General features: G+C 34.2%; 1 protein-coding gene across 3 annotated transcripts in view; it reads right to left on the reverse strand.

The window, feature by feature from the left end:
- LOC140441828 (MFS-type transporter SLC18B1-like) overlaps window positions 1–14,361 on the reverse strand; it is a 52,647-nt gene that overhangs the window by 14,105 nt on the left and 24,181 nt on the right. For all 3 annotated transcript variants that reach the window (XM_072532766.1, XM_072532767.1, XM_072532768.1), the window contains 5 exons: window positions 12,593–12,661; window positions 12,368–12,458; window positions 11,334–11,476; window positions 8,665–8,858; window positions 3,205–3,300 (listed from right to left, as the gene is read on the reverse strand). In XM_072532766.1, coding sequence (XP_072388867.1) covers window positions 3,205–3,300; window positions 8,665–8,858; window positions 11,334–11,476; window positions 12,368–12,458; window positions 12,593–12,661 — 593 coding nt within the window. The remainder of the gene's footprint in view (window positions 1–3,204; window positions 3,301–8,664; window positions 8,859–11,333; window positions 11,477–12,367; window positions 12,459–12,592; window positions 12,662–14,361) is intronic.

Below are 14,361 nucleotides of genomic sequence, written 5' to 3' on the forward strand. Positions count from 1 at the left end.
GCAAACCCAAATAGAAAAGTAGAGACATATAAAGATCTGGGAACCTGGGTTGATGACAAAAATGACCAAAGCAGAGAAATCAAAGTCCGAATTGAAATTGCAAGGCAAGCATTTGTGAAAATGAAGACAATGCTTACCAACAGAGACCTTCAGTTGCATCTTAGATTGAGGGCCCTAAGATGTTACATATTTTCTATCTTACTATACGGAATGAAAGCTTGGACATTGAAGAAACAACACATAAGAAAAATAAAAGCGTTCGAAATGTGGTGTTACAGAAGAATATTAAAAATCCAGTGGGTCCAAAGGATTACCAATGCTGAGGTACTACGACGTCTAAATAAGGAGTTAGAAATTATGAACAGCATAAAAAGAAGAAAACTAGAATATTTGGATTACATAACCAGAGGAGAAAAATATGAGCTTCTGAGAATTATTATGCAATGAAGGATCCAAGGAAGAAGAAGCATAGGAAGAAGACGCATCTTCTGACTGAAGAACCTTAGAGAATGGTTTAACTGTAGTTCACTACAACTTTTCAGAGCAGCAGCCAACAAAGTGACCATAGCCGTTATGATATCCAACCTCCGATAGGAGATGGAACTTTAAGAAGAAGAAGAAGGGCTGTTAAGCCACGCTGAAGAGCAGTATTTCGCGGTTGAGAAGACAAGGCCCAGGGCAGATAATCGCAAGGCGGAAGCCGATGCTACCCATGTTGTGTGGCACAGCTTCTGGATGATGTTGTTTCTGGATTTAAGTTTTTTCGCTGTTTTTGACAGATGTTCCATGAAAGAAAGGGTTCTGTCAAGAGTCACCTTAAGGTACTTTGGTGTTTTGTTGTAGGCCAGTGTGGTGTTTTCAAATTGGATGTTGAGTATTCTTCCTGCAAACTTGTCATTTAGATGGAAACTGGAAACCTCTGTTTTGGTAGCGTTTGGTTGGAGCCTCCATTTACGGAAATACTTTCCCACTGTGTGTAAGTCTGCCGTGAGGATTTCTTCTGTTTCTTCAAATGACTTACACCTTGTTACAAGGACTCAGTCATCAAACTTCCTTGATCTAGTTTCTGGAATATCAGCGATGTACAGGCTAGAGAAAAGAGGAGCTAGGACAGATCCCTGGGGCAGTCCATTCTTCAGTTTTCTTGGGGTGCTGATGTCGGTTTTCATAACTACTTGAATTGTTCGGTCGGCTAGCATGCTGTTGATTATTTGATCAGTGGATTTACAGGAGATTGTACGGAGGAGCTTGTACATATATCATGCCTTCTCTCCAGACTATCATAGGCCGCTGTTAGATCTATAAATGCAGCTGCAGTTTTAAGTTTTCTCTGGAACCCTGCGTCAATAAATGTGGTAAGTGAAAGAACCTGATCTGCGCAGCTTCTTTTGTGTCGGAAACCTGACTGGTCAACCGGTATTGCTTCAAGTAGCTTTGTTCTAATTCTGTTGTAGATAAGTCGTTTTAGTAGCTTGAACGTCGCTGATAGTAGCACTATTGGTCTGTAGTTCTTAGGGTTGCTATTATTTGGTTTCCCTGATTTTAATATGGCAATGACCTTCGAGCGTTTGAGTTCCTTTGGTATGGTACCTGTCTTCATAATGTCTGTGAAAAAGTGGGCCATCCATTCTCTCGCGTATTTGCCGCTGTTAATTAAGAATTTGGGATGAATATTGTTCAAACCTGAGGCTTTACCTGGCTTTACATTCTTGAGAGCTATAGTGACTTCTTCGCAAGTGAAAGGGCGGCAGTATTCGGTTTCTGTAGATTGAAATTTTGAAGTTTTGAGCTCTCGTTTTACCTTGATTGTGTGTGGCTTGTCTTTCGGGGCCCTAGTGTCGTAGTAATGTGGATACCATATGTGAGGCAATAGTGTTTGGGTTAATTGTTGTTTTGTTCCTTGTTATGGGAGTTCCACTTCCTAATTTTCTTAGTAGTGTCTATGCTTGCCTACTTGATGTTTGAAAATTTTAAAAAGACTTTCTACAGTTTCCGTCCATTTTTGTTGTCTCGCTGCGTCTAGGCTATGGAGAAGGTCATCGGCTTATTTTTGATCGCCGCTTTCAAGGAAATTTTGGTAGAGTTCTTCGCTGTTATGGGACCAACCAGGAATGTATTCTTTTCAATAGCTTCTTTTGTATATGCTTTTTGACAGTGCTTATTACGACTCCAACGAATCTTTTGTAATTTTTGATGGTAGGGGTATCCAACCTAGAGTCTTATCCAGTTCCGCAGAAAACCTACCACACATAGCTTTCTTTAGATTCTACCGTGGGCGAGAGATAGATGTGGTTATCGGAATTTGGCTTCCTACCTCTATGATCACTGGATCACTATCTGGGAAGTCGTCCATTACTTTTAGAGAGACTGCTAGAGGTTACCTGTTTTATTAGTAGAGACAAAACATAGATCAGGATTGTACTCCTTCTTCCATGCTTCTGACATGAGTGTAGGTCGGTCTTTAGCATAAAACTTAAGTGATAGATGTTCGGCCTCCGACCATTTTACTGGTACATTCCCATTGCTGTTGCATTGTTTATATTTAAGTTTAAATAAGTTAGATGTTCGTTTGTAAACATATGTATTAGGTTTTATACAAAATATATGCAAATTTTAATGTAGATGTGTCAAGATCCATACGATAGATAAAAATAAAAACTCCAACTTTGTATATCGTTACATGTGGCGGCTTAGGAACAGTTTTTGTGTCCCTTGGTTAGTCATTTTTATTGTTCGATTCATTTTCTTCAGATAAACCACTGAATTTATTCTGTAGCTCTAGCGGTTTTAGCAGCCAGTAATTACTGATTTTGGTTTATTTCCAGTAACGAACTGCTTCTTCCCAACTAAAATGATTCTGGTGTATTTTGCCACAGGCATCCGTTCGGCTGTAAAAAGAAGAGATCAAACGTCGCCGCATTTGAAGCGTTCTACAGTATAAGTTACCGAGACTATACTAAACAGATTTGAACTTCGTGATCTGTCGGGACCTTCGAAGCGGAGATCTTATCAAAATAAAAAATTTTCAAATTTCAAAATGTCCCAAATACAAAAATTTAAAAATTCACTGGATGGTAAAGCCCCACAACTTTTAGGTAAGATATTCATTTTGTTTTAAGACATTGATTAAGATATTTGGCACACATTCTCTAGAAGCATGTATTTAATATATAATAATAATAATAAAAATAATATAAAACTTACGTGGCAGAGGTTAAGATTCTTAAAAATGTTGGCATCAAGGTTAAGGCAACAGATATTCCTAGGATGGATAAAGCAATCAGATCCAACCACAAATTTCTAAAAATATTGAGAAATTAATAATTAAATTTAAATTTATAAGAATTTTAATTTAAATTAGATTTGGTCCACTTCAGCTTCGTAGACATTAACGACTTAATATCCAAGGATTTTTTCTTGACATAATTATACAGGGTCATTAACAATACAATTTAAAAATAATGTGAATTATACAGGGTACTACAAAAAAGAGTGGTATACCAAAGTTACGTTATTTCTTATGGAACACCCTATATTTGATGACAATTTTAAATTGCCCAAATTTTTCTAAAAGTGTAAGGTTTTAGAAAAAAATAAATGTCTACGAATTTAATAACTGGAGACAAATTTTTTAAAGGGTGTAAGTAAACTCGGTTTTTATAAATGTGTTAAATAAATAAACGTGGCACGATTTTTGCCTTTTTTACGACTCTCGTGAGATCAATAAAACTGATCACTTTTATTGAGCAATTGTAGTAAATTTTTCATTTTTAGGGATCAATTTTTAAAACTTATGACATGAAATTTCAATTTTGAGTTGTGGCAACAAATATGAGGTATTTAAAATATGAATAAAAAACGCAGAATTTAATGTTTTACGTTACAAACGATCACACTTCGAGTCTGGAAATGCATTTAAGAAGAAGGTTTTGGGTCTGATTTATTGCAGAAGTTTGGTTCTTTTGAAAAACGTACCAGGGTGATTGAAAAAAAAAGTTTTAAATGTATAGGAAAGTTTAAATCCAGCGTTTTTTAAACATATTTCAAATGCCTCACATTTGTTGCCAAAACTCAAAAGTAAAATTTCATGCTACAAATTTTAAAGGTTAGGTTCTAGTAATCTAAACTTCATAGTGGCCAGTCAATGAAAGGGATAGTCTATTGATCTCGTGAGAATTATAAAAAATGGTAAAAATCGCGCCAAGTTTACACCTGTATAAAATCTGAGTTTATTTGCGGCAAAACACAAAAACACCATACGAAAACTGAACTCTTTACCTTTAAAACGCATCTAAACGTTTTTACCCTCCTACGAGGGGGTTTTAGGGAGAAGCCTGGGGGTAAAAGTAGTAAACTTTTTGCATCTTTTTTGGGACCCCAAAATTAATATTAACTGCAAAATTTAGCTTTTTATATTTCAGACTAGTAAATTTGCCCCGGGGGATCCAATCAATTGTCATCTTCAGTCAGTTAGTAAAATTTTAAAATAATAAACTTTTTGCCCAGAGTTGGTCTCTGATCTAGATTGAAAACGTCACGTTATGTTCCTGTATAAATTTTGACGACACTTTTTAAAAAAGATGTGAAGTGTTTTACTTCTGTATAAGTTTTTTAAACGATGGTATACAGCCAACTACTGAGATTTTCCTATTTATATATATATATATATATATATATATATATATATATATATATATATATATAAGAATAAGAAAAAAGAAGTACTTGTGACTCGTTTGGAACAAATATATAACTGTTTTGGATGGGTTGGAGTCAATAAAAGGGCTATTGGTTAACTATTTTTCTAATCTCGAGCTTTCAACTGTGTTTACAATTATTATCAAGAGCTAAAAAAGACAAAATATCTTACAAGGTTATATATCGAGAAAAGGAGACGACCGTCAATCCAAAATAAACTAAGGTACACTCGAAGAGTGGTGGGTTTTTCGGTCAAAGTGGAGAAATAAAAGACAAAGAAGGTGGCTACTTCATCTATTTATTAAAGACGTTTCGCTTTCTGCTCAGAAAGCATCATCAGTTCATCTAAAAAGAACAATATGAAACCAAACATCCATAGAGAAGTTACAATAAAAGTGTGTTACCTTACAAAGACATGTAGCAGTCAATGATGTTAAAAATATGAAAAAGCTTACGAAACTGGACATTCAGAGTTAACGTTGTATAAAACAATTAATTGAAACTTGGTATAGTTTGCGATTTAACAAAATTAGCACAGCAAAAGAACATGTGATAAACATACATGTATATAAAAAAGTTATTATAATAACTTTTATAATAACTTTTTTATATACATGTATGTTTATCACATGTTCTTTTGCTGTGCTAATTTTGTTAAATTGCAAACTATACCAAGTTTCAATTAATTGTTTTATACAACGTTAACTCTGAATGTCCAGTTTCGTAAGCTTTTTCATATTTTTAACATCATTGACTGCTACATGTCTTTGTAAGGTAACACACTCTTATTGTAACTTCTCTATAGATGTTTGGTTTCATATTGTTCTTTTTAGATGAACTGATGATGCTTTCTGAGCAAAAAACGAAACGTCTTCAATAAATAGATGAAGTAGCCCCCAACTGGGACCGTATTAGAGGTTGTTGTTCCATGTCTTACGACAGATTCATCAGCATCGTCGAATTTCTCTTTAACAACACTTACTTCTCATTTAATGATAAATTCTATCAACAAACTTTCGGTACCCCTATGGGAACTAAGATTTCTCCTATCATTGCAACTTACGTTATGGATTATGTATTAGACTCAGTCATTCCTTTACTATCCTTTAATATTCCATTTATTAAAAAATATGTTGATGATATCAGTTTGGCTATACGCAATGACAAGGTAGATGAACTATTAGACACTTTTAATGGTTATGACCCCTACATCCAGTTCACTATAGAGAGGGAAGATGGTAATTGGTCCGTCTCCTTTCTCGACATAAGGATGATCAGGGAAACCAACAACATCAAAATAGATTGGTATCAAAAACCGACCCATTCTGGTAGATACCTTAACTACAACGCATACCATAATAATTCTACCAAAGTCAACTTAATCAAGCAGATGAAAAATAGAGTAACAAAACTATCAGATCCTTCATTTCATACAAAAAACCTACAAATCCTACAGAAACTTTTTATTTCAAACGCTTATCCAACACCATTAGTTAATAAGATTTTGTTTAATACTATCCGTGACGAAGATATTTCACCTTCCTTCGCGACTAACAATGCTGATCCTGATGTCTTAAGTGGGAACCCAGTCTCGGATACTCCTATAAACAAATATTTTTCATTACCATATTTCAGAGATATCACTCCGGGGTTAACAAGGATTCTGAAAAGTGTTGAAAATAGCTTTGGCAATAATAATAACAACATTAAACTTAATGTGGCTTGTAGATCAGCCCTAACAATTAATAATCTCTATTCTAAGATAAAAGATAAGACTCCCATAGATAGGCTTAGTAATATTGTCTACAACATTCCATGTCTCTCTTGCAACAATTCCTACATCGGTCAAACATCTCAATTATTGAAATCACGTATTACACTACACAAAAGTGATTCTCGACTTCACCCTGACCGTTGTGCATTAGCCAAACATGTCCATTCCACTGGTCATCTCATGGACTATACTAACACCACAATTCTCCACCGTGAGAACAATAAATCTAAAAGAGAGTTCATTGAAATGTCTTATATTTTCCTTAACGATTTCTCCATTAATGTTAAGAGTGACATCAAGAATCTAAGCGATATATACCACCTGTTACTTAAATCAGGTACCAAGAACAATACTATATCACAGATAACTAACTTGACTGATATATCCATTAACAACTAACATACCTTTATAATTAATTTTCATTAACAAAAAAATATATAACATTCCCTTGCTTTTCTTAGATACGTCTCAATAAGATTCAATAATACATGAACAATATAATATAATTAAATAAAGAAAATCAAAATAATATTTCCCTTTACTGGGATTTAAATTCATTCGTTTTTTACCAATGAACCTTAACGACATAAAGATTCATACGAACTAATGAAGTTGTCAGCGCTTGCGTTCTGGCTTAAACAGAACCTCACTTTTAACTATCTAAAAATCAAAAATTTAGTTATTGCCGACAATTCAAAGAATTACCTCCTTTTAAATGTAGTTACATTGGGTTTTTCGATTAACCTTGGATAAGCCTTTACGTGTCAAGTTCAAAGCTACCATACATTTCAATCCTTATAAAAAACTTTTTTTTGCACATAGTAACAAAAAACACCACTATGTTACTAGCAAAGTTTTTTAATATTCTAACTCTACAATTCTAAGTTACGGTAAGATCAATAATGTTTTAATAGATAATATATGGTAGCTAATTATAATTTATTCTCTTTCAGCCCTGAAGAAGCCAAATTAATTCTCTTTGGCGAAAACGTTCGGCGAAACAATTGATACACATTAGAGTATTTCTTGCAGATTTCCCCAATATTTAAGAGTTTACTATATATATGTAAATAAGGATCACTCGAAGAGTGGTGGGTTTTTCGGTCAAAAGTTGGAGAAAAAAGTCAAAGAAGTTGGCAACTTCATCTATTTATTGAAGACAGTGTGTGAAGACACCGTTGGTGACGGTGTAAAAGACAGTGTCGTTGAAGGCAAAACATGACACACAACAAGGCGAGTTATCAACCGCTCATGCGTATGTTTGCATGCGTATGGCCGTAAGTTTAGAAAATATGAAAAAGTAGGCGAAAACCTTGTCTGTACAAACCATTAAATGAAAGAAAAATATGTTTAAAAACACCATTTTCCATTCAAGGAATGGCTCGGAGAAAGAGAACAAACAAGTGAGGTCGATTCCTACATCTCATATAAAAGTGTCTAAGTTATGGCTGTCTTTTTACGTGATAGCTATGTGGACCCCAATTGTGCTCCCATTTGCCGGGTATCTCCTGTTATCATTGGAAGCTTCTGTGGTAACTTCATTACATCTTCTAAACTCTTAATCTGTTCAATAATGTTACCTAAAGTAAAAATTAAATTAAATTAATATTAAACTGTTGGAAGTGGGATCTTATGATCTTGTTAGTTCTCGGCAAATACTTATTTTTTTCATAAGTTTTTTATATACTTTTTTAAATTACATGTACAAAAACCACATGGTCTTTTGCTGTGCTATGTTTGAATCAAATTGTAAACTGTATCTAATTTCAATTTATTGTTTATACAACTAATTATTGATGACCATTATCTTAACCTTCTTTACATTTTATACCATTGACTGCTACATGTTTTTTTGGGACAATTTATATTGACGTGTCTATGGAAGACTGGTTTTTCATATTGTGCTTTTTAGATGAACTGATGATGCTTTCTGATTAGAGAGCGAAACGTCTTCAACAAATAGATGAAGTAGCCAACTTCGTTGTCTTTTTTCTCCAACTTTTGACCGAAAAACCAACCACTCAACCACTCTTCGAGTGATCCTTATTTATATTGGATTAACTGTCGTATTCCTTTTTTCCATATATATATATATATATATATATATATATATATATATATATATATATATATAATACCTAATATTTTACTATTAATGCAATAATTAATAATGAATAGAAATATTTACTTACTTAGATAAGACAGGAATATATGGACAAGGCCCTAGTAATAATAATCCCACTGTACACATAAACAATCCAGCAACCATCATAAGCCAAGGCTGATTTATTTTATCAGCTATCCAACCCCATGCGGGACTGGAAATTCCGTATAAGGCGGAAAATAATAGAAATATAAGCCCAATTTTCTCTGGACTTAGATTAAACTGAAATACAGATGAGATTATAAAGATTGTACTAAAAGTGTAACAATTTGTTTCACTGTTTCATATATTGTAAGATCTTAGAGTATAAAAAAAACAAAAACGAATATTTGCTCGATAAATTGTTGACCAGTTTTTGATGGAATAGTCATTTGCCGCCCTAATTTTCCGGTTTGCTAATTTGCTCCTAAATCTAACCACACTTCCCCAAGGATATCATCTGGTTGAACGGTTTTACCTTTTTTTTTATTTTAAAGTGCTTGAGCAACTTCCTTGTATTTTATTTTGCGTTGCCTCAGCTGGTTTTCTGTCAAATTGTTAATTTAATTTTCCCATCTTTGCTCTATGTTTGGCTGTTTAATATGTATTTGCTTAACTTCCTCTTATATAAAGTTAATCGTATAGTCGTATAGTCTTTTGATTTTCAGACTTCTTTTCGGAGGTTTTTTCAAGTAGTCCAACAGCAGTATATCTAGTAATACTAGCCATATTTCTCTTAATTGTATTATGAAGTCCTTTCATGGTGCTCATTTTTCTACTATTTTCTTGTAATCTTTTACTAACTGTTCCAACTCCCTTGATAATGCTTGTTCGGGATCATCATATACAGGGGATGATGATCCGATAATTATCTCCTTTAAATTTCTTGCCTCTATGATTTTCATCTTTATCATCATCATCATTTTGGCTTTACAACCCTATGTGGGTCCTAGCCTCCCCAAGAATTTTTCTCCAGTCGTCCCTATCCATCGCCTTCCTCCGCCAAGCACGTATTTCCAGATGATTTTCATCTTTACCGTCATTAAATCCTGGAACCAAGATTAATCAACACTAGTGTTTTGATATGTCGTTTGACTATTATAATCACATCGAACCTTCTCATAATAATAAGTTCTGCCAAGGTCGCTTTAATATGCTGTAGATTCGCCTACAGCATACCCTTCTAAGTATGTAATACGCTTTTTTATGAGAAAACCTCAATACCTTGTAGAAGACCTCATCGATCACGTAGACTACAATTTTCGGCTTCTCCTAGCTTTTACTATTTTTAAACAGCCAGTCTTCCGCTGCAAGGTACTGATTTTGTTTCCTTTGATGGCTCCTGAGAATTGCTTCATCAGTCTCTTTCTCGAGGTCGTGAATGAATACCATGGAGCGTTGGTACATACTATTGGAATCGACTATATTTAAGCCTGCTCCCTCTCAGACGCCCTTGATAGCCCTCACCACCTCAGTAGTTCATTTAATTGTATACTCGTTAGCAAAGTTTACCCATAAAGTCCCTGCACTTAACAGGGTTTTATGGAACCACAGAAATTGATTCTGACTTCCTGTAGGAGGTTCATCCATTGCTTGTTCCAGTTGTTGATAATCAGGTTTTCTTAAGCCTGATCTAGTATAGTATCAGGATGGAGTACTACCGCCATAGAAAATACTTTTGTATAACCTAGTCTGCTCATTATCTCTAGTTTTTAGCAACTCTTGCGGTGGGGGTAATGGTATTTCTGATCTAGTATAGTATCGGGATGGCGTACTACCGCCATAGTAAATACTTTTGTATAACCTAGTCTGCTCATTATCTCTAGTTTTTAGCAACTCTTGCGGTGGGGGCAATGGTATTCTCCTATCTCTTTTTACCATAGGGTTTTGCTGGTATCACCGTATTGGCTTTATGTGGTTTTGCTATGGTCTAAATCCCAGTAGCTATTTTTGCTTCTTTCTTAGCCTCTCCTATTAGGCTTCAGAATGGCGTTTCTTGATGACTTGCTTAAGAGTACGTTCCTCACGGAATACCTTCTGGCTCACTATTTGGGACGAAGAAATAACTTGCGACTGTAGTCGCCTGTTTAATCCTTCCCGTTTTGTTTATACATAAACTCAGAAGAGTTATTCATTTCAGAGCAATTCTCTGAGCCTCCATACAATGTTAAGGCTATGATCCCCTAGAGTTCGACAGCTCTCTGTAACATCGCTTAAGGCAACACTTTTTCCCTGTACCATACACCTTGAGTTAGGGAGCGCAGTGGTTGCAGAACAAACTTGACTATATAAGCATCCAGTTGTGGTGCAGCTGTTTGTGATTTGCCCATTGATCATGGTGTTAAAACAAAAAAACTTTTAGTTATAGTTGTATCGTAACTCTTTACAGAACTCTGTAATTTTAAGAATTATTCAAATACCTAATTTTAGTAATACAGCCATTTTTAATACTACACTAAAGGCAGCCTTTATTTTTTAATCAAGATATTTTTTGTGCGTTTCTAGAAAACCGTTCAACTAATAACAAAGTATTCGATATTCGAATTTTACATTTTTGTAAAAGTTGACATAACTAAATTTTAAGTATACCTATATCAAGTATTCGTAACTGATTCCAAAAATAAATGTTGCCTGTAAATAAATTTTTTACCGTGTACAATTCTAAGTAATCAATTATAAAGTTCATAAAATGACAGTTAACGCAATTAAATCACTTACATCTCTTAAATGTGGTTCTAAAGTTGGTTCCAAAAACGCCCAAACGCTGGATACAACAGTAACAACAAGACCAGTCACAATTACAGCTGGAATTTTAATTAGTTTCATCATAGATGTTGTTTTATTTGTCATACTATCACAGTCTAAAAAAGATTAAAAATACATTTGATAGATTTCCAATTTTTTATTTCTAGTTCCGCGAACGAACGAAAGGAATACCGCTAGGGTGCTGGTTTCTACCAGTCGTAGAAGGAGACCAATAGGATGGAATGAAAGATGGTGAGCCGTCGTTTGAGGTATGGAGATCACAGCAACGAGCACAGGACAGGAACAGTAACTTCGCCGTCGCTTGAGGTGTCGGTAGTCGATATGAGGGCGACTATAAGTCGCACTGGTTAAAGGGTTGCGTTCCTAGTATCTGAGACGAGCTCTTGTAGGACCACTCTTCTTTCGTTCCTCATAACCTCTGCAGGTGGTTTTACAAGTTCAATACGATCAAACTCAGTCTAAACGTATGCTTGTAAGACGTGCCTGAAGTGGAGACGAGTGGTAGAGGAGTAGGCTTCTCGGCGGCAACCTGTCAAACGTTGATGCTCTCACAGGGATCGCAATGTTACTCTCTATTAGCTTTCTATATATTTAAGTTCGTTGGTTGTAATACGTCAGCTAGCACTATTTTAATGTAATTTCTGGATCAGCTTGAAAATATTTGTTCTAGGTTTTCGAAGAACTGGTCTTTTTTATTTTCTTGCTTGTCATTATTCTGAGTATGTCCGTTATTCAAACTAAAATCAAAGAACTTCCCTTTTAAGCATACGTAGCACATTCTGTGTCTGTACGCTTTAAAATTAATAACAAGGGGTAGGGATCAATAACCTACGAAACGTTCACCCTCCTCATTTCTCAACCGGGCTTGGACCGGCAATGCCGGGGTCAAGGTCCAATTAAGTTATAATAATATAAGAAGAAGAATAGAAAAGCAATATTACCAATATTAGTACATAAAAGAATAATTTAAAATTTGAGTTTCTTACCTTCAACGTTTGGTAACAGCAATAAGTTGATTAAACCTATGAAAACCATTGCTACTCCCAAAACGTAAAATGGCACACTAAATCCACCGAGCTATCTAGAAAGTAATGTAAAAGATACATCCTTTTTAATAATTATTAATTATGTTTTATAAAAAGTAATAATTTATCACATATCCTTTTTTTAAATTGTAGTAAGTATATCGATAATAGACTTTTTGTACATACCGAATATAGTATGCCGCCTACTGCAGGACCAGTACTCATTCCCAGTCCTACGAAAGTTTCTAAAATGCCCTAAAATATAATTGTTTGATATGAAAAATAAAAATAGAAATTATACAATGTTATTTTGATGTATTTATATTGGACTTATATTAATATGTATATAGGGGAGCACGGGGCACGTTGCACCTTGAAACATTGTTCGTATTTCAACTTCTGACGGGTAAATGAGAACCTGTTACTGCCAGTGGCGCTTCGGTCGACACCAGTACTAGTCATCTTTGTTTCGTGATAGGTTTGGTTGTAGGTTGTAGTTTGTTCTAATCTCAGTTGTAGTTTGGACGCGGCAGAGAAAATTGTGCTTCTGTGTGACAAAACTAAATTGTTACGTGCGGACATCGTTTGATTTTAAGGTAAAAACTGCAATATTTTATCTATACCTACTTTCATTAAGCGATGCAGGGCATATAAACAAAGATAAATTTAACAGATGATTGTTAAAGATGTTCCAAATGAGTCTAACTCGTTCCGATAAGTAACAGTATAATTATGACACTTTATTAATTTTTTTATTTTCTCAACTATTGGTATTTATTGCATAGTATATAAATTATTTTTATCACTGAATACATAGTAAGTAAAAAAATAATCCTATTCATAAAATTAATGAATATTTTATGCATACATGCAGTAACAGTTCTTCAAGAATATTTAAAAACGAACCGAAATGTCCATCTTTATTTCGTTACTGCCGACGTCGTCGGAACTCATACAGGTTCGGACACGATTTAAGTAGGTATTATATTGCGGTATTGAAATTTTGTAATTTGAATCGATTTGTGAGTATATTTTTAGTCATCTTGATGGTTAAAGGACAATAAATTATATTTATGCTATTAATGTTGAATTAGCAATTATTTGTTGTGCGATTTAAAACTATTTAAGTATATATTTTTATTTGTATCACGACCCTATCTATACGTGATTGTGATTACTGTAACAATAACCACGTATTTCAATAACTGAAATGTTATCCACTGATTCTGCTCATGAATTGGTTGAAAATACATGGAGTCCTCCTCGAAAACGAAGTAAAAGAAGCCCTCTTAGCGTTGAAGTTAAAGAAATCATTTTAAATGTTTTTAAATGTGAAAGACAAGAAAATCCCGGGTTGGTGGTTGAAGATATTGTGAAAAAAGTGGCTAATAAAGTTGGAGTTTGTGATAGAAGTGTGTTTACGGTGATAAAGGAATACAAAACGAATCATCAATTCGCTGGACCAAAAGTATGTCTGACCCGGAAAAAGAAGTTTGACAAAATTGATGATTTTGACAAAAATGCCATTCGAAGACTGGTTCATATTTTTTTTATGAGCAACGAAATACCCACCGTTGATAAGGTTTTAAAGAAGGTGAACTATGACCCTGATTTGCCAAATTTTTCGAAAACCCCATTTTACCGAATATTGAAAAACTTAATTTTCAATACAAACGTAGGGGAAGAAACGCTCTTTTACTAGATAGAGACGACATTGTGATGTGGCGAAGAGAATATCTTCAAAAGATAAGAGCTTATAGACTTTACGTTTTGTTCTGATGAGATATTTATAGTACCTACATATGCATTCCCCAAAATTTTCAGATTTAGATAATTTAACAGTGACGAGTCACGACATATTAATAATTATACAATTATATATAATTATATATATATATATATATATATATATATATATATATATATATATATATATATATATATATATTATTTCA

The sequence above is a fragment of the Diabrotica undecimpunctata genome, chromosome 5 (genome assembly GCF_040954645.1).
Source record: "Diabrotica undecimpunctata isolate CICGRU chromosome 5, icDiaUnde3, whole genome shotgun sequence".
Taxonomy (NCBI): Eukaryota; Metazoa; Arthropoda; class Insecta; order Coleoptera; family Chrysomelidae; genus Diabrotica; species Diabrotica undecimpunctata.